Genomic DNA, 25,408 nt, shown 5'->3' on the forward strand with positions numbered 1-25,408 from the left:
AAGAAAAAAAATAATGTTTATCGGCATGAATTATCCTTTTATGCTTTCCAAAAAAAATATTAAAAAGTTTTAAAGTTATGCCACGTGTTAAAATACAATGGATTTGTTGAACATTGATGTGGCACAGCAGTTTCCATGAATAATTTCCCCCTTTGAACGCATCTGGGAAAGATTATCTAAACCTAGTTAAAGCACCAAAATAACTTTGCAGGTGATGGCATCAAGCTCAATAGATGAGATGAACTGGCCAAATCCAACGATAATAAATGATTGTCTTATTTGCCACAGTTCATGCGGCTCTGAAAATTTCCGAGTAATTTCTTCTTGGTTGGGAACAATATCTTGTATACTTTAACCAACTTTTTTAAAGCATAAAAGATCAACCTCTCAAAATGCAGAAGAGAAAAGAGAATGCATTACATGTGAAAGTTAAGGGTGCCTTTGAGTTGCTTTTTATTTCTTTTTTTTAATTGCATGGGTTTCATCATCTGTCAACTTTTCTAGAAATGTGTTTTTGCTAATTTAATTGATTGTAGCCTTAATTTTAATATTAGTTGTTGTAGCGGTCGGCTATTATAGTAAATATTAAAAATTAATTATTTATATGATAATTTAAAATAAAAATATTTATTATATTAATAATTAAATATAAAAGATAATGATATAATCTATTTAATTATAATTAAAATTATCTCTTAACCTTTATGATTCTATTTGATAATAATTTTTAAGATGATATTTAATGTTTAACTATATAATTATTTTTTACATTTAATAGTTAACTTAACCCTTATTTTTAATAAATACTCCTACTTTAAAATTCTATATAAAACATTAATTACTAATAATTCATATTTAAGTGTGAATAGTTATTAAAATAATTAATTTATATAAATATTATTAAAAATAATTAAAAAATATAGTGTTTTATGAACTATTTATTTAATATTTAAAAATTAATATAAATACTAATATAAATAAAAAAAGTGTTTTGATTTGAGTGAGAACACTAATAATTATTATAAAAGTATTGGCAAAAAAAAATTGTATTAAATGAATAATAAATAAATAAAAATAATAAAAAAAAACCACTGAAGTCTAAAGAAAAAGAAGTCTTCGTCCAACAATTTCTCGCTGCAATTTAATTTTCCACATTCTCTGTGGACCCTGCAGGCCTTTTTTTTGTAAAATAAAAATTCATTCCTACAAAAGATTCCCGGGCTAATAAAAAAAATCGTAAACCAAGCAAAACAATTTAAAACCCAACCCAGAACCCAACTAGCTAAATCCAAGATCAAAGCACACATGGAACTGAAGCAACCATTATTTTATCATTTCTTCCTTCTGTTTTTTTTTTTAATTCTTGGATTTCTCAGTAGCATTAGCTTTATGTTTTGGCTTTGAAGACGCTACTTAATGTAGCCTACAACTTCCCTGATTGAACAGCAAGCACAAAAATAACGCCACCTTTCCATCATATCCTCTAAAAGAAACTAGAAGAAAGAGCCAGCGAGAGAAGGATGAAAATGAGAGCTTCACTCGCTTTTATTCTCATCCTTCTGCTGCTTGCAGCTGCTTGCTCTGGCTACAGTGATTTTGAGATACTATTGAAGCTGAAAACCTCATTGCTCGGACCACTTGGTCGTGGCTTGGAGGACTGGATACTCTCGCGTTCTTCCTCTGGTCGGTATTCCTTCTCCGGAGTTACTTGCAACGAGGACTCACGGGTTGTGTCTCTCAACCTCTCGTCTCATTGCATTCTCACCGGTTTCATTCCTCCAGAAATTGGGCTATTGAACAAGCTCGTCAACCTCACTCTCTCTTCACACAATCTCTCTGGAAGGCTCCCTTTGGAAATGGCTGAGCTCACTTCTCTTAGGATTTTCAACATTTCCAATAATGCGTTCGTTGGCAATTTCCCTGGAGAGATCACTCTTGGCATGACTCAGCTTGAGATCCTTGACATGTACAACAATAATTTCTCCGGTCCATTGCCGCTGGACCTCGTGCACCTGAAGAATCTAAAGCATCTTCATCTTGGCGGGAACTACTTTTCAGGCTCGATACCAGAGTCATACTCGGAGATTCAGAGTTTAGAGTACTTGGGCTTGAATGGAAATGGACTCTCCGGCAAGGTCCCTTCCAGCTTGGCTAAGTTAAAGAATCTTAGGAACTTGTACGTTGGATACTTTAGCACTTACGAAGGAGGTATTCCACCGGATTTTGGGTCGTTGAGTTCGCTTGAAGTTCTTGACATGGCGTTCTGTAATCTTACAGGCGAGATTCCTCCAAGCTTAGGCAAATTAAAGCGCCTGCATTCCTTGTTTCTTCAAATGAATAATCTCTCGGGTTTTATCCCTCCTGAACTCTCCAGTTTAATTAGCTTGAAATCTCTTGATCTTTCAATCAACAACCTCATTGGAGAGATACCAGAGAGCTTTTCAGAGTTGAAGAACATCATCCGAATCCATCTGTTCAAGAACAACTTGTACGGTCAAATCCCAGAGTTTATCGGCAATTTTCCAAATCTTGAGTTGCTTCATGCATGGGGAAACAACTTCAGTTCTGAGCTCCCGAAGAATCTTGGCCGAAACGGGAAACTGAAGATGCTGGATGTGTCCTTCAACCATTTGACGGGTTTGATTCCTCCGGATTTATGCAAAGGAGGGAAACTACAGTGGTTGATTCTCATGGATAATTTCTTTGATGGGCCACTTCCTGAGGAAATTGGTCAGTGCAAGTCCTTGGATAAAATCCGAATCATGAATAACCTCCTCACAGGGACCATCCCTGCCGGAATATTTAATCTGCCGTTGGTGACGGTGGTTGAGTTGAATGACAACTACTTCTCCGGAGAACTCCCTTCCGAAATGTCAGGAAATAAAGTCAGGCTGTTGACGATTTCTAGCAATCGAATAACCGGAAAAATCCCACAGGCATTTGGGAAATTGCATAATTTACAAATTTTATCACTTGGTCTCAACAGATTTTCTGGTGAAATTCCTAGCCAAATCTTCAATCTCAAGTACCTCACCACCATCAACATAAGCAGAAGCAACCTGAGCGGTGAAATCCCACCTTCAATTACCCAGTGCGCTTCTCTAACGTCAGTTGATTTCAGTCGAAACAGGCTCCAAGGCGAGATTCCAAAAGGAATGGCAAAACTGAAGGATTTGAGTATCCTCAACATCTCTCAAAATCAGCTTACCGGCCAAATACCTTGCGACATTCGGTACATGCAGAGCCTCACAACTCTCGATTTCACCTACAACAATCTACTGGGCAGAATCCCAACAGGAGGGCAGTTTCTGGTGTTCAATGAAAGCTCCTTCGCAGGAAACCCCAGTTTATGTGCACCACGCCAAGCTTCTTGCCCATCTCTCGTAAGTATGCTTCGAGGTTCGAGTCATGGCCACACAACGTCGTTCAGCACGTCGAAGCTAATAATCACGGACATTGGACTTGTCATTGCTTTAATGCTAATAATCATGATGGTTTATAAAATGAGGAAGAAAAGGCTCAAGAAATCAAGGGCTTGGAAGCTAACCGCATTCCAACGGCTAGATTTCAAAGCAGAGGACGTGCTTGAATGCTTAAAAGAAGAGAACATCATAGGCAAAGGCGGTGCTGGGATCGTCTACCATGGATCCATGCCGGATGGTGTTGAGGTAGCAATCAAACTACTGGGGGGCAGAGAAAGCGGAATAAGCGATCATGGCTTCTCTGCCGAGATTCAAACTCTTGGGCAAATCAGGCACCGATATATCGTGAGGCTACTGGGGTACGTATCCAACGAGGATACGAATTTGTTACTATACGAGTACATGCCTAATGGGAGCTTAGGGAATTTGTTGCATGGATCCAATGGAGGGCACTTGAAGTGGGACACGAGGTACAGAATCGCTGTTGAGGCAGCGAAGGGGCTTTGTTATCTGCATCATGATTGCTCTCCTCTGATAATAAACAAAAAAGGGAAAAAAAAAAATAAAAGAAGAGGTGTGAAAGAAAAAGAGTGAGAGACAAGGAAAGGAAACAAAAAGGAAAGGACTACTACTAAAACTCACAAAAAAAAAAGCTACTAAAAGAAAGCAATAAAAACTAAAAAAAGGCTTTGATGAAGCTTGAAGGCTTGAAATGGCTTGAGAGACTGTTTACTGGATGGCCAAGGCCAAAAACCCTATTTATAGCCTTTAGAACCTAGTTAAGAACTCCTTACTGAAAAAAAAAAAAAAGTTGTGGTAGTTGGCAAAAAATGGCGACTCGTTTTTGAACCTCGCCGTGGTGAACGAACCTCGTTTGGTCGCGCGTCGGCCTGCCAGGGCGCGCCGCGCGCGCGCGCCTGCCGCGGCTGCGAACTCGCTTCGCCGGCTCGCGCGGCGCTGCAGCTCCTGCAGCGCGCTCACGCGCGGGCGCCGTTTGCGGCGCGCGCGCGCCAGCGCGCCGCGCCGCGTTCGCTCGCCGCGCCTTTTTTCTTCCGCCGCGCGCGCGCCGCCGCGCGCGCGCGCGCGCTGCGCCGCGCCGCGCGCGCCGCGCCCGCCCCGAACGCCCGCTCGCGCTGAAACTCTGCTCGGCTCGCGCGCGCGCGCGCCGCCACGCGCGCCGACGCACGCGCGCGCGCGCGCCGGCCGGCCGGACTGCGGAACTGCCTTTCGCCCTCCTTTGCTTGCCCAAAAAGCCCGCCAAAGCCGCGCCGCTCTCCCTCCTCAACCTCATTTTGGCATGCGAGGCTTATCCTTAACTTTCTTAACCTCTCCCACCTCTCTCCTCCCGCTTGTGCTGCTTGGCTTTGCTTTTGCCGAAAAATTGACTTCAAACATTGCTGCCTGCAATGCCCCCTCCCCCGCCCCAGCAAGGATTTACCACACACCCTCCCTCCAGGGGCACCCAACGGAAAAAAATTGGACTTCTCCGGGAGACCAAATTTGTGGGGTGACATAATACACAGGGATGTGAAGTCCAATAATATCTTGCTTGATTCAGACTTTGAAGCTCATGTGGCCGATTTTGGGCTGGCCAAGTTCTTACGGCACGCTGGTGCATCGGAGTGGATGTCCTCTTTTGCTGGCACATATGGCTACATCGCACCAGGTAGGTTTGCTACGTTTATTTGTATCATTTAATTGTTAGTACGGATCCTATGAACATCCTATTATCCTTGCATGTGATGAAACATTCCATTTTTTTTCATTTTCATATGATAATAAATATTGACAAATAATGGAACACACTAGTCTGCACCATTCATTCATAAAACAATAGTTGGGTCTTGAATTTAGAATAACAAAATTCACATTTTTACTCAATAATTTTTTTATAATACTATGTTTCAGGAACAGATTGCCAACTCAACACTTTTGCTAAACTTAATTACTTTAAATAATATTAAAATTTTTTAGGATAAATTACAAATTAGACTTTGAGATATATCAAAAATATTTATAGTTTTTAATATTTTCCACTCGTTTTGGAGATAAAATAAAAATAAATTCCAAAAATTTGTTATTTTTCTCTTAATTTTTTTTCTTCTTTATTTTTTTAACTAAATATAAAACAATAAAAAATAAAATTACTTTTCTTCTAAAATTTTCCCCTTATTTTCTATCCATCTAAATACAATGTTAGTTTTTGAGCGTGACACACCTCCAAGATTGCACTGCTATAATTGGAATGCAGATTTATTTATTTATTTATTTTACTACGGATTAAGGCGGAGTTTCACTGTTGTGCGTCAGAATACGCTTACACGCTCAAGGTAGACGAGAAAATCGATGTATACAGCTTCGGCGTGGTGCTGCTAGAACTGATAGTAGGGAGAAAGCCAGTGGGGGAGTTTGGAGATGGAGTGGACATAGTGAATTGGGTGAGGAAAACTACATCAGAAGTCTCTCAACCGTCGGACGCTGCTTCAGTATTGGCAATTGTGGACTCTAGGCTTAGTGAGTACCCACTTGCTAGTGTGATTCGTCTGTTTAAGATTGCTATGTTGTGCGTCGAGGATGAAAGGTCTGATAGGCCCACCATGAGGGAAGTTGTTCACATGCTCACTGATCCTCCCCAGTGTGTCCCAAGCGTCAGCACCCTTTAAGCCCACTGGACTGTAAACGAAATGTTTGCGGTAATGAAACCGAATAAATCGTAATAAGCTTTGTGATTTGTGAATTTACATTTGCTATGTTGTGTCTTCTTTCCATGGATTGAATCTAGACAAAGGTTTCTATGACCAAAATTGATGTGAATATGTAAGGTTTCGTTTAGGTTACGATTGAAAGTTTTTATTATTATTATTATTATTTTAATTACAGAAAAACATAGCTAAAAATTATTTAATTATTTTAAAAATTTATAATTAAAACATATTAAATTTAGTTTTAAATTAATTTTAATATCTTCTTATTAACTTATTTAATGAAATATCCCTTTTTATGCTTTTTATCCAAATTTTTGAGCTGTTAACATTTAATAATTTGCTATAAATTAGTCTCTTTTTATGCTTTTTACTCTTTGTCCCTTATCTATTCATTTTTCTATTTTTTTTAAATAATTAAAAAAATAAAATATAATTCAAAATTTAAATCAAAATGTAATTAATTTATTTTCTCCCTTTTAATTTCACTCTAAAAATTAAAAGTTAAAATCAACAAATTCAGTAACAATTCAATAATGAAAAGATTTTGAAAATATTTTTATAAAAAAAAGTATTTTAAACATAATTTCAAATAAACTTAAGAATTTACGTATTACTTTTAAAAGTTTTTAAAGTTAAACAATAATAATTTATCTAATATATAATTTTGATCCAATGAAGGGACCAGATTTATTGTTTCTGAGGGATTATTTTAACCCAAAATTCAAATTATCCCTCCGCCAGTTGTTTCCCTCGAATGAGAAATTGGAATTCAACAAATAGCAATCAAAAGGGGGAAGGAGGGAACGGAGACACTCGACTGAAAATACAAGGAAGAGAGGGAATATATCAGCAATGGAGATGAAAAGCCCACCTCCATGTCCAAACACCGTCACCGTCCGTCGAAATCCTCCGCGGAGGGCTAGGCCTACGCCTTCCACAAACCCTCACCAAAACCTCATACCTCCATCATCGTCATCAAAATCAAATAAACCAGATATTCTTCCATTTCCGATGCAAGATATTCTGTCAATGGAAATTCCTCAGAATCCTCAACCCCACCCACCTCCCTCTTCACCAACCCCTGCCTCAGTTTCTGAGAATCTCAGGGTTTATCTTAGAATTCGACCTCTTGTGCCTCCCAAGACATCCAAAGATGTCGTTGATCAAAAGAGAAAAAAAATTGCTTGGCCTCAAAACCCTGTCGCCAAGAAGAATGGCATAAGAGAGAAAAATACAAAGAAAAAGAGTTGTAAGATTTGTATATCAGTCAATGATCCTCAATCAGTGACGCTATCCCCGCCTCCAGCCTTGCAGGACTCTAAAAGGATCAAGTCTGTGGTTTATGAAGGGTTTTCTCGTGTTTTTGCAGCCGATTCTTCTCAGGTATGCTTTCAATAATTTTTCACTTTTCATTATTTTGAGTTATCTGCTTTGAAATTTCGTTTTTGTCTACAGAATGAAGTGTATGATATTATGGTGAAGCCGTTGGTGGAGGATTTTCTTAATGGTAGAAATGGAATGCTAGCTGCTTTGGGACCTAGTGGTTCAGGCAAAACTCATACGGTGTTTGGGACTGCCAGGGAGCCTGGGATGGTTCCACTTGCACTTCAACACATCTTTAAACAGACCAAGGAGTGTGGCTCTAAGTTGTCAAGGTAATTGACTATGTTTAGCTTCTGAATTTCTGAAGTTTTGTTCTACCGCTGTACTGATTTGCCCGGAATTAGTGTGAGAGTTCATTTAGGAGATTAAATATAGTTATGAAATGAGCATGTTCTTGGCAGTAATTGTTGGGTTTATTTCTCTATTCGGTCTCTTTTCAGGTCATTCTACATATCCATTTTTGAAATATATTCTGAAGGAGGGAAGGCAGAGAGAATGCTTGATTTATCCCCAGGTGGAGCTGACTTGACCATGCAACAGTCAACTGTTAAAGGTCTACAAGAGGTTGATAGCTAATTAGGCTGAATATTAATCGTTTTTTTCTTTGTTATTATTATTAATATTGAGAAGAACTGACATTTTTCTGGCCATTTATGCATACAGGTTGCCATTGCTGATCCTGCACATGCAGAATCGTTGATAGCTTCTGCAATGTTAAGACGTTCTACAGCCATGACAAATGCAAACAGCCAGTCAAGGTATTCAGTGATTTAGTACTTCTTTACTCGCGAAACTCTATATATAATATTTCTGTTAGTGGCTTCTTTAGGTCTTAAGATTTAGGAGTGACTTCTACCTTAGGCAGTGAGCCTTTGGCAATTTGTTGACAGTCCACACTTCATACGTTGGTTTGGAACTTTTATTTTTGTGAAAACATTTTTCATATTATTCTGGTAAAATAAACTAAGTTAACATCATGTATTTGATGCATGAAAATACAACCATTTCATCTTTCTCTCTAATTTTGACAAAGATCATTACAATCATGTCCTAATAGGAGTCAAGAAATAGATTATATAAGCTTGCAATTGAAGGGTCAAACCTTTGATGCAAGTCCTTTTAGGTTGTCTTGGTCTTTCACAATTTATTTCCTCTCCCAGTGCCTGGATATTGTGATTTAGAAGTTTTAGGGAGGATTAAAAAATATTGGTTATAGTTTTCTCTTGGAAAGCATGTGGATGATTTCTGCTTTTGTTTCTGCCAGTTATGTGCAATTACTGTCAATTGATTGATCATTTTAAGATCATAGCTGAGATGAACAATGGAAGAATATTTTACCTCATGTTGCATTATTGCAGAAAGTAAGTTTGTTCACCACCTCTCTAGATCAAAAGGAGCAAGTGCTGTGATTTAAATCAAAATGTTAATGTCTATTGAAATTGTTGTTAATCCATGACATTAATGGTTATGTTTAGTTCGTGGACAATGCAATGCAACAGTCTTAATTTATTCATACGTCTTATGTTTGCTATAAATGCATCTCAGTGTTTCTTTTTATTGATTTTCATTTAGTCATACATTTGTCTATTTGGATGTTCTTTTTATTTCTTTTCCTTCTATACATTCTTTAATAATAATGACATAAGGGACCTTGTTTGATTGGAATTTTTCATAATAAGATTGTTGTTAGATTTTTGAATTTTCCCCATTTTAACATTGCTGCAGCCGGTCACAATGCATTATAAACATCCATAGTCTTCTTAACAAGTGTGACAAGGAGCTAGATGTTCAATCAAATAATGCTGTCCTAACTATTGTTGATCTAGCTGGAGCTGAAAGAGAAAGGAGAACGGGGAATCAGGTTTCTTTATGGTCTTTTTGTAGTATAATTTTACTGATAATCAATACTTTTACAAATTTGTGCTGTTTTAGTTGCAAAACAAATCCAGGTCTCTAGGAGATAATAACATCAACATACCTTAATATTTATTCTTTATGAATTTTATTGAATGATGGTTATGACTTAAGCACTATAAAGATTGTCTGCAACGTAAGGAGGTTTTCATTTTGGAACTAGGACAATGTTTTGGGTCTGATGTTGAACATCTTTGGAAGCTTCTAACTTCTACTGGAGTTTTAGGTGATAACATCTTTTTTATTAGATCCTTAGAGAAGGTTGGAATGAACATGCCTTTTTTTTTTTTTTACTTGGCTTATTTTCTGTAGAAAGAGATGATTGTCCTTAATTTCAATTAATCTGTACATGGGTATATATATAGAATTGATTCCTATAATTGTGTTCTACTAATTAGGAAGAAATCCTAAATAGGAATGCAGAATACAGAATATACAGAGAAATAATATAGTGATTGACTTTCCATAACACTCCCCCTCAAGTTGGAGCATAAATGTTAATCATGCCTAATTTGTTACAAATGTAGTCAATCTTAGCTCCATTCAGAGCTTTTGTGAAAATATCTCCTAACTGCTCTCCAGTTTTGATGTGTCCTGTTGAGATGTTCTGTTGTTGAATCTTTTCACGAATAAAGTGACAATCAATCTCAATATGTTTGGTCCGCTCGAAACACCGGATTAGAAGCAATATGGAGAGCAGCTTGATTATCACACTACAATTTCGCAGGCAGTGAGGTCTTAAAACCTGTCTCATCTAGTAATTGAAGTATTCACATTACCTCACATACTGATTGTGCCATTGCTCTGTATTCGAATTCAGCACTAGATCGAGAAACTACACTCTGTTTCTTGCTTCTCCAAGACACCAAATTTTCTCCAACAAAAACACAATATTCAGTAGTTGACCTCCTGTCAAACTTAGATCCAGCCTAGTCGGCATCTGAAAAATATTCAACCTTCAAATGCCCATGATTACTATATAGCAAACCTCTTCCTGGAGCACCCTTCAGATAACACAAGATTTGTTCCAAGGCTTCCCAATGAGCAACAGTTGGGGAAGACATAAACTAACTTTTACCACACTAATGGCGTAAGCAATGTCAGGACGAGTGACTGTAAGGTAGTTCAATTTTTCTACCAATCTCCTGTATCTCTTTGGATCTTCAAACAACTCATTATCCCTTGCTAACAGTTGTAAAGTTGGAGTCATTGGTGTACTACAAGGCTTAGCACCTAATTTTCCTGTCTCTGTTAATAGATCGAGGACATATTTTCTTTGAGACAAGAAAATACCCTTCTTACTTCTCATAACTTCGATACCCAAGAAATACTTTAACAATTCCATGTCTTTGGTCTGAAATTGAGTTTAGAGGAAGGTTTTAAGAGATGAAATACCTGCAGAGTCACTCCTAGTGATGACAATGTCATCCACATAGACTACCAGGAGAATTAGACCAGCCTCAGATTGACTATAAAATACTGAGTGATCACACTTATTCTTTTGTATATCAAATTCCTGTACTGTTTCACTGAATCTCCCAAACCATGCCTTAGGACTTTATTTTAAGCTATAAAGAGACTTTCGAAGCTTACAAACTTTATCCAACTCCCCCTGAGCAACAAACCCAGGTGGTTGCTCCATATACACCTCATCCTGAAGATCACCATGAAGGAAAGCATTCTTGATATCCAATTGATGCAGGGGCCAATCATATGTAGTTGCTAAAGAGATAAACAAGCGAATAGAAGTAAGTTTAGCTACAGGAAAAAAAGTGTCAGAGTAATCAACCCCATATGTCTGAGCATATCCTTTTACTACAAGGCGTGCTTTTAACCTAGTCACAGAACCATCAGGATTTACCTTTACTATAAATCAGTGTTATCAAGGCGAAAGGCGACACTAAGGCGATAGAGTATTTTATGGCCTTAGGCGAGAGGCGAGGCGAGGGGAGGGCCTTTTTGAAGCAAGGCGTCATAACCTTAATTGTTTAAATTATATATATATATATATATATATATATATATATATATATATATATATATATATATACTTTTAAATAGTTGATAAGTAAAAAAACATATTAAAAAGAAAAAAAATATTATTTACATTATGTTTATATCTAAAATAAGAGAAATTAAAAATAGTCAATACCTGTATTTCCAGCTTAAGTATAAGATACAAGTGAAAGTATGAGACTATAAAATTAAAATATATAGCATAAGTAAAAACACACATAATAATAAGAGATGTTAAAAAAAGAAATAGTTCATACTTGAATTTTTAGCAGATGTATATGATAAAAGTGATGCAATAAAATTATGCATAATAAATAAAAAATTAGAAATAAGTCATAAGTCATATAATAGAAAATGTAAATTATAGAAGTTCAGATTTTAATACATAAAAATAAGTTGTAAGTCATAATAAACAAAATGCCAGAAGTACATAAAAAACTTATAACTAAAACTACTCATCATCAAGATTTCCAAAATCATCTTCATTTTCAACAACGGCCATCACAAATTCTTCCTCCTCTTCATCATCATCAACTTGCGAAGAGGATGCACCTCTCATTGCACGAGGCCTTCGAAATGATGGAGTTTCAACTGGTGGTGTTGATCTTGCAGCCGATCTCGATTCATAACGAGATTCAGAAACTCCAGCTGCTCTACCAACATCACCCCAGGTCAATACCTCATTCATGAAAATAAGAGAATCATCATCATCATCATCCCCATCGCCTTTTTCTAATTCACCAAGCAACCATTCATTACTCATCAATATTTGCCAAATCAATAGGTGTTGTGATATCCCCAAAAGTGTGTCGGCGTAGCAACGCTCTATTGTACTTCACATATATCAAATTGTCCAAGTATTCTTGAAATAGTCGATTTCTTTTCTTACTATGAAGCTGTCATTTATTTTACAGTAACAAATAAGTTAAACTTCAAACTCAAAAGGCTCAAGATAAAATATATATATATATATTACTTACATGCTCAAATACACTCCAATTTCTTTCGCAACCACTTGCACTACATGTGAGACTCAGAACCTTTACAGCAAACTTTTGTAGGTTTGGAGTTGAACCATATGTTTTCCACCAAGCAGCTATTAAAATATAGAACCAATAATTGTTAAATTCATGATATAAATTAATAAATGAGCAAAGTGAAAAATTAATGAGAATTAAATTAATAAGTTGGAGATTTGGTTGTTCTTCCTCTAATAGCTGAAGGAAAACCAAAGGTCCTTACAGCTGCCTTGTATTTCTCAATTTCATCAAGAATCATGTCAACTTTTGCTGAATTTTTTTTTCATTTTATTAATGCACGAAAGCAATCTTGTATTGATCTCTTCATCAGATTCAATTCTCATCTTATTTGGATAAAAAAATTCAAGATTCAAAAAGTATCTAGCAGCATGCAAAGGATGATGCAATTGAAGTGACCATCTCGCATCAATAATCTCAAAAATGCTCTTGTATTTTTCTTCATTGCCATTGAGTGAGTTGGCAATGGCTTCTTTAGCCCTATCCATGGCTTCATAAATATATTCCATAGCTGGTTTTTTTTCATTATCAACAAGTTGAAGCACACGAACAAGAGGACCGGAAACCTTAAGAGCATAAACAACATGATTCTAGAAGGCAGGACTCAAAACCGTCCTTTCACACTTTTTGCCTTTCACCTCTTTAGCCCATTTACTAGTTGTCTAACTTTCTGAAGTAAACATTTTTCTAATGTTGGCTTTCTGAAGATGAATCCTTCCCAGTGTAATAAAAGCAGTAGCAAATCTAGTTTGCCCTGGCCTTAGCAATTCTACTCCATTAGTAAACTTTCGCAACATATTTAGAACTCTTGAGAAGCCATATGTGAAACTAGTAAGCTCAACAGCTTTGCGGAATGTTTCTTTGAAAACACGGATCTTAAAGATATCCTCCAACATCAAATCTATACAATGGGCTGCACATGGAGTCCAGTATAGATGAGAAAAATTTGCTTCCAATATTCTCCCTGTCATAAACAAGTAAAAAAATCCATTCCATTAATAATAAAAATAAAATGATATTTTTTTTAGTAATATAAAAAATTAAATAAAAATTTTATCTGCTGCAACATTATTTGATGCATTATCTGTAACAACTTGAATTACTTTTTCAGGACCAATTTCCATCAATTTTTTCTCAATCAAACTAGCCAACAATGCCGCTGTCTTGATTCATCACTTGCATCAACTGATTTAATAAATACATTTCCCTTTGGACTATTAGCCAAGAAATTAATCAAGATTCTCCCTTTTCTATCCGTCCATCCATCACACATCAATGTACATCCATAATTTTCCCATTCTTCTTTATGAGACTCGAGAAGATCATTTATGATTTGCAATTATTTATTAAGTAACCGAACTCTAACCTCATGAAAACTTGGAGGTTTCATTTCTTTCCCATAATTTCCAATTGCTCGAATCATTTCCCTAAAGCCAGCATAATTCACAGCATTAAAAGCTATTCCCACATCATACATCCATTGTGCTATGGCAACACAAGCACGCTCCCTTAACTTCTTTTTAGCTGGACTATTTTCATCAATGGTAGTTTGCCTCATATTTTTTCCCATAACAGTAGGTCTAGGGGAAAAATAACAGTCAATAGGCCCTCTATTACTTTGTGGTGGTAAAACTTTTGGTTTTTTTAAAGCACTAGTACCTGTAACCTCCAGTGCTTGCCTTCTTCTTTCACTGCCAATTTCTTGCATCAATTCTTCCTCTTCCTCATTTTCATCCAATCCCAGTACTTCAACATCATCAAATTCAGGTGGTCTTTCCACATTCATAATTGATTTTTGCTCTCTTTTTTTAGCAATGAATTCTTACATTTGATTCCTTACATCTTCTGGACATTTTGGACACCGAATTACATTTTTGTAACCTCCAGCAAGATGTTGCTTGATTCTATTAATTCCTCCTTTATAAACTTTCATACAGTACATGCAATGAAGATCATTGGTATTGTTTTCACTAACTTGAATTACATGTGCCCATCCTGGGTTCGTTCTTCTACTATTAGCAGAAGATCCAGATGTATTATTCTTATCACCTATTTATAATCTAACAAAAAAATTAACAAGAATAAAAAATAAATTAATTAACAACAAATTAACAATATCCAATATAAATTAAATAAGTAATTAACAAGAATAATAAGTAAAAAGTAAAACAGTAAACTAATTAACAACAAATTAACAATGCCCATATAAATTAAACAATTAATTAATAAGAATAAAAAGTAAAATCATAAATTAACAATGCCTATATAAATTAAACAATTAATTAATAAGAACAAAAAGTAAAATCATCAAATTAATAATAAATTAATAATACTATATAAAATAAATAACTAATGTCTAATTAACAAGACAAAAGTAAAACTAATTAATCTAACAACTAATTAACAATAATAAGAAGTAAAAAGTAAACTAATTAACAACAAAGTAATAATGTCCATATAAATTACACAATTACTTACTAAGAACAAAAAGAAAATAATCAAATTAACAATAAATTAATAATATCCATATAAAATAAACATCTAATATCTAATTAACAAGAAAAAAGTAAAATTAATCAAATTAAAACTAATTAACAAGAGTAACAAGTAAAAGGTAAACTAATTAATAATAAATTAACAATACCCATATAAATTAAACAATTAATTAACAATAATAAGAAGATAAAAAATTAAATTAACAATAAATTAATAATACCTATATAAAATAAATAATTAATTAACAAATAATGTCTAATTAACAAGATAAAAAGTAAAACCAATCAAATTAACAAGAATAACAAATAAAAATTAAACTAAATACCAACAAATCAACAATACCCATATTAATTAATCAACTAATTAAACAAGAATACAAAGTAAAATAATCAATTTACCAATACCCATAAAATTTAAATAATTAATTAACAAAAATAAAATAATTAAATTAACAAATAAATAAGTAATTAATAATAACTAATTAATTATAAGGAGAAGGAAAATAAAAGGGATTGCTGAAATAAGGAGAGGAGTGGGGAAAAAAAAAGAAAAAAGAAAAAACAGAGCAGCAGGAAAGGGACGTGAGAGAGAGATTGAACAGAGCAGCAGTAGGAAAGAAGAAAAGTGGAGAGGGAGAAAAAAAAAAAAAGAAAGGGACGTGAGAGGGAGAGAGATCGGAGCGAGGAAAGAAGAAGATAAGAGAGAGAGAGAGAGAGAGAGAGAGAGAGGGCGTACCTGTCGTCGTGAAGTCGAGGTTGAGGAGAAAAGCGTCTTCGTGAGGTTGAGGAGAAAAGCGTCTCTGCTGTCTTCGTGAGGAAGTGGAATGGCTGCATCAGGTAAGTAGATAGTAGGTTTATTGATTTTTTAATTTAAAAAAAAAAAAAAAAACACTTACCGTTGCTGTGAAGAGGGGTCGCCTCTCGCCTCTCCGGCTGGAGGCATCGCCTCCTTCAAGTCCAGCCAAGTGTTCCAGTCGAGGCGACAGAGGGGCGCCTCGCCTCGCCTGGGCTCCTCGCTCGCCTTTGATAACACTGTGGCTAGGCTCATGGCAATAATAACAAATGACTCCTCTTGAGTCCTGATTAGAATTAGCCTCTCCATTACGCTGATTACTTCTTTTGCCTGTAATTCCTCATCTACTTCCTCTTCTATTATCCTGTTGTCCATTTGGATTACGGCTAATAAGGGCACTACTACCAAGCTGTGAAAATTGGGTACTTTTTGTACGAAGGACCCGTGTGAACGTTTCATGCAAAGAGGAAATCTCAGAACTGGATAAAATCTGAGATTTAGCAGTCTCATACTCTGAAGGAAGGCCTGCAAGAAAACTCATATGACCGGTTGCTCCGTTGGGCTCTTTGAACTTTCACATCAGGACTAAAAGGCAACAATACATTAAGTTTCTCATATACCCGTTTAAAATTCATAAAATAAGCTGTGAGAGACTTATCCTCTTTCTCAGCACGGTAGAATGCCTTACAAACATCATAAATACGGAAGATATTCCCTTTACCAGAATACAGAAAATTTAAGTAATCCATCAATTCCTTAACAAATTCACAGTGATTAATTAAACTAATTACCTCACTGTGAATCGAGTTCCGAAGCTGCAAAAATAATCGAGCATCCTCCCTTAGCCAAGTTTGTCGAGTATCATCAGTGGGTGGATCTTTAGTAAGGTGATCATCCTTATCAATGCTACGCAAATAGACCTTAACAGTCTTACTCCACTCCAGGTAATTCGAACTATTAAGTTTGTGTTCCGTGATCTTAGGCATCATCGGAATCACATTAAAAATTACATTCTTATTGTCTGCCATTTGTTGAGACAAAGAAAACTAACCGAAACGCTAATCCAAAGTGCTTATAGCAGCAAAATAACCCAAAATCACAAATCAAGCAAATATCGAAATAGGATTTGAGAACCAAACCTCAGAAGTCCTTTAAAGGTGTACTGGATCAGGCAACAGCACACAGTGGTGGAATGAGGGGGTTGAGTAGATGCCGGCGATGTTGATCGGGGTCAAAACGGCCGGTCTGCGGTCAAGGTCTCTCCTGAGCTGGGTGGTGAGAACAAATAGTCACTCTAGATTGATGACCTGCTCTGATACCATGTAGAAAGAGATGATTCTTCTTAATTTCAATTAATCTGTACATGGGTATATATATACAATTGATTCTTATAATTGTATTCTATTAATTAGGAAGAAATCCTAAATAAAAAATTCTAAATAAGAATACAGAATATACAGAGAAATAATATAGTGATTGACTTTCCATAACATTTTCTTTCTGTTTGCTGTCTAATAAAATAATAGTATCAAGGGAAGTAGAAAAAGTAGAGTCTGAATGTCAATGCTACAATCTAACCATAGTACTCAAAGATGACTTCAGAAAGTAGTTTAGTTCTATCCCTTGGGATCTCAACTTTGGTTTATCATTTTGCAGGGGTCAAGGTTGCTTGAAAGCAATTTCATCAACAATACATCGATGGTTTTCGGTCTTTGCCTAAGAGTATGTGACCTTAATTTAGTCTCTTGATTTTCCAATGCATCCTTGGCATTCATTTGATGATTCTTATTTGTTATGCCATATCCTGCTGATATTTGCGAAGTTCTTGTTTAGTGCTTATATCATTTGAAACTTTTAAGTTTCTCTGTCTCTTTTTCCATCCATGTATGTTATGATATATTTATTGTTCTGGGTTTTCAGTCATTATTGGAGCATCAAAAAAACCCCAAGAAGCCATTGCAGAAGCACTTCCAGAATTCTTTGGTAACGATTATTTTTTATGTACTTTGTTACGTGTCCTAGATGGTTTATAAAATATTTCTTGTGGTCTTTTCATTTGAATGGTTGAGATTGTTATTCTTTTAAAATAGAATCTGATAAACACTGCCACTAGAGTTATTTTTGTTTGTAAAACATTATTGCTTAGGTTTATATGTACGCTACTCAACGTGACTTCTTTGAACAGTTGACTAGGTATTTACGAGATTATTTGGAAGGAAAGAAGCGGATAGCTTTGGTACGAAGTTTCCAAACCCAACTTTGGTTTTGCTCAAGCTAAGATGTTGATGTCTTTTTACTTTCTAATGAAAAATCCTTATTTTCTCTTCATAGCTTTGGCTTTTCCACTTGGTTGTGAAAAAAAAAAACTCAATTTTCTTTTTCTTATTCAGATTTTAACAGTAAAACCAGGAGAAGAGGATTATCTTGATACAGTCTACCTCTTGAGACAATCATCACCTTTTATGAAAATCAAGTATATATTTTCTTTTCCATCTTATTCACATTTCAAGTTTTGTTTAAATGGACTTGCTTCAATTATGTAACTTGTTTAGGTTCAATAACGTCGATGAACAACCAAATTCAGTTCATCACAAGAGGCATATTCAATCATTGTATGGAGTTGAAGAGCCAAAGAGAAAGAAATACTGTGGCCTTGATGCTAATGAGGTATTATTTTCCCCTTTCAAACAGCAAATTCTATGAGTTCTTACATTAGTTCTTTATATATTTTTCTTTCAGTTTTTCCTCAAAATATATTTGAATTCATAAGCATCCTTGACTATTGCAATTGATGTCACTTTCAAATTTCACTTGAATGGGTTCCAAAATATTTCATGCTTCATAAGATGTCCTTTATGATGGAAAGTTTTGAATTGAAGAAAGTAAATAAATATCTCATTGCTATGGCTGGATAGTGTAAATTAATTATTCACATTAAAATTAGTGGCAAATGAGCATTTCATTCCAGGGTTCATTGTCGTTTTATGAATACAAATATTTCAGTATTCTATACAATTTTTTCATTTGCTTTCAGAAAAAAGAAGGAAAAAGCACTGGAGATGAACATCTACTGTTGGAGGAAGGTTGTACCAGAGGTAGCAGTGAAGTTTTTTATCTATTGTTATAATTTCTCTTTTTGTTTTGATTGATCTACTCCTTTTTTATTTCTAGAAGTAGAATATGTGACAGAGGTGCTTGTTTAGTCACAGACGGGCCTCGAATCTCAAAATTCAACTCTATTGATACCGCACCTGTAAAGTCGGTCTGTGGTGATTGGGCAATAAGGGAAAGAAATCATCAAATTATGCAAAATTTTGCTAAAGCATTATGGAATGTCTTGAAGGAATACAAAGAGAAACTCACGGTAAAACCATGGCTGTTATGCTTACCTTCAATGTTAGTTTCTGTTATTATGTCGAATGATTGCCTATCACCTGACCTTGATTAGGTGGCAGAAAAAGAAAATGGGAATCTCAATGAGAACCTTAGAAGTGAAAAGTCAAGATATATTGAGCTGGAAAAGAAGCTTGAAGATTTCAAGTCCTGTTGTACTTGTTCCAAGGAAAATTCAGTGGAGGCTCTTAAAGTAGATACTGACATTCATGCCCCAGTACATGTAGAGGGGAATGAATGTAGCAATTTTGATGAGGTAACCAAATATTGCTATTATTTTTGTTAGTTTAGTTCAGAAAAGGTTGAGCATTCTTTTCTTTTCCGGTTAATTCTTAATTTTAGTTACATTTCACTTGCATTATTTAACTCTTTTTTCCTATATCTAGGCACCCAATGTCGTGGAATCTAAGTGCGATAAGTCTCCTATCGTGTGCAGCTTGAAACCAGGACAGGATCAATATTTATTTCTTGACGTCCATTCAAAAGTGATATTATTATTTTTTTTCCCTTGAAATCTTTTGTATTTTTTTTTCTTGGAAGTAGTTCATTTTTGAAACTTGATCTATTTCCTCAGGTGCATAAACCATTTGTATTTTACCCAATAATCACCTCAATTTATAATCAAAAGTAAAAAAAAAAAAAATTGTATTATTGTGAACTGGTAAACCAGCTTGAGGAAGAAGATAAAAAATTGAATCTGTTATTGCAGTTAGAATTGTTACAACTAAAAGAAGATACCAAAATGAGCTAGAGCTCAACTAATATAGTGACCTGTAGCTGATAACCTTCCTGCACTTGTCTTGATCAGTTGCTTACTAACTACTCGAATTTATAAATTACACAACAAAACTAAATAACAATCAACAACAAAAAATCATTCTTCAGTTATTCACTCGGAATACATGTGCATTTCTGGTCTGAAAAGTGAATTGATCCAAGGCTTGCTTGTCCAGGTAGAAGCAAAGAGCCATTCTCCCAACCTCAAGGCATCTGAATGCACTGGTACTCTCACACATGATCAGGATGTTACTGGTCAGGTACATATGACACTGACTTTTTCCCCTTTCTTTAATAACAAAAAGAGAAATGTAAGCTGAGATTACCTGTGCATTTATGCTAAAAAGCTATTAACAATTGAGGCTTTTACTCTTTAGGTGGATGAGAGTGTTCATTCTCCTAACCTCAAGGAATCTAAATGCAGTAGCACTCCAACATGGGATCAGGATATTTCAACTCAGGTATATAGGCCTTTCACCTTTTCTTTAAAATTAGAATTTCATTTTTGGTTGTTCCTTGAGAATACATGTGCATTTCTGCACTGGGAAAGCAATTCATATCCGAGGCTTGTATCATTTTCTTGGAATATGTGCATTTCTGGTTTTAGAAGAGAATTAATCTGAGGCATTTATGTCCAGGCAGAAGTAAAGAGTTATTCTCCTACCCTTAAGGCATCTGAATGCACAAGTAGTCAGCATGATCAGGATGTTACAAGTCAGGTAAATATAATACTGAATTCCCCCCCAACAAAAAAAGAAAATGTAAGATGCAATTACCTGTGCTGCTGTGCATTTATGCTAAAAAGCAATTAATAATTTGGCGTTTATGCTTTAGGTGGGTGAGAGTGTTCATTCTCCTAACCACAAGGAATCTAAATGCGGTAGCACTCCAACACGGGATCAGGATATTTCAACTCAGGTATATATGTTGTTCACCTTTTCTTTAAAATTAGACTGCTACTTTCATTGTTCCTTGGGTATATGCATGCAATGCCGCACTGGGAAAGCAATTAACATCTGAGGCTTGCATTGTTCACTTGGAATATATGTGCATTTCTGGTTTGAGAAGAGAATTAATCTGAGGCATGTGTATCCAGTCAGAAGTAAAGAGTCATCATTCTCCCAACCTCAAGGCATTTGAATGCACTGGTACTGCTACACGTGATCAGGATCTTACAAGTCAGGTACATATGATACTAATTTTTCCCCTTTCTTTAATAATCCGAAAAAAAAAAAAAGAATATGTAAGCTGAGATTACTTGTGCATTTATGCTGAAAAGCAATTAATAATTGAGCCTTTTATGCTTTAGGCGGGTGAGAATGATCCTTCTCCTAACCTCAAGGAATCTAGATGCAGTAGCACTCCGACATGGGATCAGGATATTTCAACTGAGGTATGCAGGCCATTCACCTTTTCTTTGAAATTAGGATGTTGCTTTCATTGTTCCTTGAGAATACATGTGCATTTCTGCACTAGGAAAGCAATTCATATCTGGAGGCTTTTATGTCTAGGTGGATATGAATAGTCATTCTCCCCAACCTGAGGCATCTAAATGCGGTAGCACTCAAGATCAGGATGAGGATTTTCTCACTAAGGTATATAGGATATAAGCTGCTAACTTCTTTCCAATTAGAAAGCTCAACACTGTTCATTGAGAATACTTGTGCATTTGGGATGATCAGGATGTTAATCATGGTAGTTGCTATATCATTTCATCATTTACAGCAAAAATATATTTTTTTGGAAGAAAACCTATTTTGGCAGGCTTGTGGCTTTGGCTTTTCGCAATTTATCTCCAAAAATTAAGGGAAATTTCCATAATCAGATGAATGTGATAATGTTCTGTAGCCCTTCCTTTCCAACTCTGTTCCGTTTTTCAGAAACCATTGCATGTGCCACTATCAAAGGAAGATGCTGCATTCATCAAACAGTGCAACCTTGATGTGCCAGATTGCGAAATAAGATCCAACACTTCATGTAAAGCATCGAATTTGAAAAAACCTAAGAGGTTGGCTGTCTTTATCTTTCCTCAATTTACATTTATAACACTGATTACTGTTTCTTTGTCTGTCTTTGTCTTTCATTAGCGTAAATGTCGATTTCTAATGAATTCCTCAATTATATTGTAATAACCAGGAGACTTCCGCCCGTATCATCCATATTACTGAGGGACATCTCTGCTTTGGGAATTGAGGATGAGCCCCAGAAACCAAAAGTAAATCCTTCTTGTTTTGCTTCTTAATATTTCAAATAATCTGTCAGATCTTCAGCCCTCAAGTTGTCACCAAAACAAAAAATGTAGCCATAGAAAAGGGGCACGAAATGGCTTGCTAACTTTCGTAAGATTCACTTGAAATATTGGAAATTGCAGTATTTAGGGAAATATCAACATAAGTGGAAATTTAATTGTGAGAAGCAGTGCCACTCTAATTTATGTACAAGTACGACCTAATCTACGGAAGGAACAAAACCAGGAAATTGGAATGAAATAATTGATTTTAAATTCTGCTTCATTTTTTCTACAGGGGAATAGAGGTGGAAAGAAATTGTCTGCTGGTGAAAGAACTCAGGGCAGCATCTCTCTCATACGTTTGCTTCAGAGCAATCTTCGTCTCTAGCACTAACTCGTTTTCAAGTTTTACATTTATTTTTCATATTGCTTAGTATATAAAAATCTTGATTCTACACGGAACGAGAGATCTTTTTTGGTCTTTGATGCGGCCTCCCTCTCTCTCTCTCTCTCTCTCTCTCTTAGTCTAGCTAGTCTTTCGAGGCCCGGAAAAGTATTAAGGCAAAAAAGGGTAGCTCTTGTCATTGGGCCAGTAGTGGTGGGCTGGTGGCATATATTGTACTGAAACAATGCAAGAGATTCAAAACTTGAAAGTTTTAAATTAAGTAGAAAAATAGAAGTTATTTTTTCTATCAAATTTCAATGAAGGACTGAGTTCTGCATGGAAGGAAAAAAAGAAGGGTTCAAGACTTTCAAGGCTTGAATTTTTTATGGAGCCCGAAAAGTTGTGTGGGTCACGGCACAATTCTTGGGCCTCAGGCTATGGTCTGGTCTATCAGGCTTTTAGAAATTTGGAAACGACGTAGAGCGAAATGATTGAACACTTGCTTCGTCTGTATGAATTGTTTGTGGCCCGTTCTATTGGCTCCAACACCTGATGATGGTAGCCCATGAGCCAGCATTTTTATGTCATGGCCTGCTTGTCTCCATGCTACTTTTTGGGAACATTTGATTGGAGATATTCTAAGCATGGGATAATGAGTATGTCTAATTAGACTAATAAGTGGCGTGTAATGTGTAGTATGACTGCACTCAACGTCTCAATCCCAGCTGATTAGCTAAGCACCTTTTTAGTCCCTTATCCTTTTCCTCTTTTTGTTTCTTACTTTCCCGTGTCTTTTCAACCTCAATCTTTAATAGTCTCTATTTCACAAATCTTTTTCGTGTTGGCCCGCTTAGCCACTACTGCTTCCTCTTCTTTCAAGCCGAAATGGTTGTTGCCCCAAAAATATGAAATTCCCATTAATTAGAGAAGCTATAATTATAAACCATAGTGGGGGTAACATAACACTAATCTACTAATAGTGGAGATTATTATGAGAGTAAATTTAATCATTATATATGATTATTAAAAAATTGAATTAAGGGAAATTTTATGAAGTAATTTGGGCTTAATCCGATAGCTTTAACTCCGTGTCCCCCAGTTTGATCAAGAGGTAGTTCACCCACAATTGAATGGCCTGAATTTACAAATTATTTTACTGCTGCATTTTTCTAATAAGACTGCTTCGGTTATTTTATGTATCCATATGTAATTAAATATTACTAATGTTACTACTTGCTACACCTCCTTGTCATTGATAATGAATTGATGGGTTGAACATTGACTTCAAATCCATGCACCCAAAAGACAGTGTATATCGGCGGTAACATCAGATTGAATGAATGAAATTAGAGTAATGAATAATCGAAATTTGACTTGGAATTTTCCAGGCACCATTCCCCCTATACCCGCAAGTATCGAATTTTATTTATGGATTCGAATTAAGAATATTCTTTAGTTGTTTCCTATTTGTGCATGTTGCTCTATTAAATTTTTATAGGACAAGAACAGGATTGTAATTGTTCTTATTCTTCCATCTTGTCAAATAGGAACAAAAAAGCAAAACAAAGTTTCATTTGTAAGGACCAAGGCCAATCAATTATCGGATAAATGAAATATATAGTTACCACAATGTTTATCCCAAGTAGAAAGCCATAATTTTAGAATTAGAAGATACCCAACTTATCATCTAATAAATTCTTTCAAGACAAGGATGAAATTGTGACAGTTGTGAATAGTTGTGTGTTCTTATCAGAAAATTATTGAATTTAAAACTTTAAATTGATAAGTAAGGTTTACAAAAATAATTTTATATCTCTAACACAGTGTAGATAAATATAAGTACATTCTAATTTATATTAAAATGCTTAATTATTAAAAATCAAATTTTAAATTTTTTAAATTGAGAGATTTTGATATTAAAAAAACTTACACTCAATCAAAAAATTTAAATATTCGGAGAAAGTCATAAGATTTTCGCTCCCAAAACTTAAGCTTACGTAGTACATATAGCAACGGGTTACAGAACTACAGGGGTGCTGGGAAGGTCCTTCCCCATATCCCACCAAACTTGCAATAAAAGGCAATATGATGATCAGCAAAGACTTGAGGCAGCAACCATCGAATTTACCATAAGCTTAACCTCACCACGTGAAAAGGAAAAAAGCATCATACAAGAGCCAAGCTAGGATCCTTTGAAGATGTTCTTTTTGCAGTCTTTATTTGGCTTTTTTATCACATGCATATGCAAGAGTCTTTCAAGTTTTTAGAATATATATACACACACACACTTGGTGTTCATCACCTGGGGGAACTGGCATTTTAATGCCACCCTCACACATTTTATTGCTCCAGGACTTTGGCCCTTCTAACCCTTTACACCATTCAATATGGCTTACTTGAATTGCTATATGCTAGTTAAAACTTAGCGTTGCGATCTGGGGAATTTGCATAAAAATCGAGGCAGTAAATGGTACTTTTCAAAAAGTTAGGGATTTGCATTTTGCTGATAATCCAGATGTTTCAACGGTACTTTTCAAAAAAAGCTTTAAGCCTCTTTGATATTAGTGTTTTTTTTTTTAAAAAATAAATCATTAAAGAGTTGATTTTTCTATTTAGTAATAGAAAATTACTGTTGAAAAAAAGAAAGATATTATTGTTTGAAGTATTCTCATGGCAAAAGAAAAACCAAAAGGATCATATATTTATAAAAATATTTATATTATTTCTTTTAACAATTGAGAATTAATTTTTACTATATTAAATATATTGATAGAAAAATAAATTTAAAATTATTCAAAAAAAATAATTTCAACACAAGAAAATTGATCCTGATTTTAAATTAAAAAACAATTAGTGCT

At 35.3% G+C, this 25,408-nt stretch overlaps 2 protein-coding genes across 3 annotated transcripts; both read left to right on the forward strand.

Annotated features, from left to right (window-relative positions):
- Positions 1 to 1,250: 1,250 nt before the first annotated feature.
- On the forward strand, positions 1,251 to 6,278 carry LOC110655892 (receptor protein kinase CLAVATA1-like). The gene is made up of 3 exons (XM_058130781.1): positions 1,251 to 3,956; positions 4,935 to 5,088; positions 5,733 to 6,278. The coding sequence occupies exons 1-3, from the start codon at positions 1,521 to 1,523 to the stop codon at positions 6,083 to 6,085; spliced, it is 2,943 nt and encodes a 980-aa protein (XP_057986764.1). The 5' UTR covers positions 1,251 to 1,520; the 3' UTR covers positions 6,086 to 6,278.
- A 536-nt stretch (positions 6,279 to 6,814) lies between these two features.
- LOC110655893 (kinesin-like protein KIN-6) lies at positions 6,815 to 22,648 on the forward strand. Of its 2 annotated transcripts, none has more exons than XM_021812377.2 (24): positions 6,815 to 7,510; positions 7,583 to 7,782; positions 7,951 to 8,074; positions 8,174 to 8,268; positions 9,236 to 9,371; positions 17,422 to 17,487; positions 17,686 to 17,748; positions 17,951 to 18,001; positions 18,156 to 18,238; positions 18,318 to 18,432; positions 18,800 to 18,860; positions 18,975 to 19,129; positions 19,214 to 19,414; positions 19,545 to 19,643; positions 20,112 to 20,195; positions 20,313 to 20,396; positions 20,574 to 20,654; positions 20,770 to 20,853; positions 21,032 to 21,118; positions 21,245 to 21,328; positions 21,447 to 21,530; positions 21,816 to 21,943; positions 22,072 to 22,150; positions 22,461 to 22,648. In XM_021812377.2, exons 1-24 carry the CDS (start codon positions 6,980 to 6,982, stop codon positions 22,551 to 22,553), a joined length of 2,868 nt encoding a protein of 955 aa, XP_021668069.2. In that variant the 5' UTR covers positions 6,815 to 6,979; the 3' UTR covers positions 22,554 to 22,648. The 2 variants fall into 2 exon arrangements, with proteins under 2 accessions (XP_021668069.2, XP_021668068.2); XM_021812376.2 differs by having other exon boundaries at positions 6,817 to 7,510; positions 18,969 to 19,129.
- The last annotated feature ends 2,760 nt before the right edge of the window (positions 22,649 to 25,408 follow it).

This window comes from Hevea brasiliensis, chromosome 12 (assembly GCF_030052815.1).
Source record: "Hevea brasiliensis isolate MT/VB/25A 57/8 chromosome 12, ASM3005281v1, whole genome shotgun sequence".
Classification (NCBI taxonomy): domain Eukaryota; kingdom Viridiplantae; phylum Streptophyta; class Magnoliopsida; order Malpighiales; family Euphorbiaceae; genus Hevea; species Hevea brasiliensis.

Bases quoted from the DNA above. Each gene is read 5' to 3' on its own strand.
- LOC110655893 (XM_021812376.2), top strand. From the start codon at position 6,980: ATGGAGATGAAAAGCCCACCTCCATGTCCAAACACCGTCACCGTCCGT. The intron at 18,433-18,799 runs GTATTATTTTCC...ATTTGCTTTCAG, and splicing joins GTGGCCTTGATGCTAATGAG to AAAAAAGAAGGAAAAAGCAC. The intron at 19,644-20,111 runs GTGATATTATTA...TTGCTTGTCCAG, and splicing joins TTCTTGACGTCCATTCAAAA to GTAGAAGCAAAGAGCCATTC.
- LOC110655892 (XM_058130781.1), top strand. From the start codon at position 1,521: ATGAAAATGAGAGCTTCACTCGCTTTTATTCTCATCCTTCTGCTGCTT. The intron at 3,957-4,934 runs ATAATAAACAAA...TTGTGGGGTGAC, and splicing joins ATCATGATTGCTCTCCTCTG to ATAATACACAGGGATGTGAA. The intron at 5,089-5,732 runs GTAGGTTTGCTA...GTTGTGCGTCAG, and splicing joins ATATGGCTACATCGCACCAG to AATACGCTTACACGCTCAAG.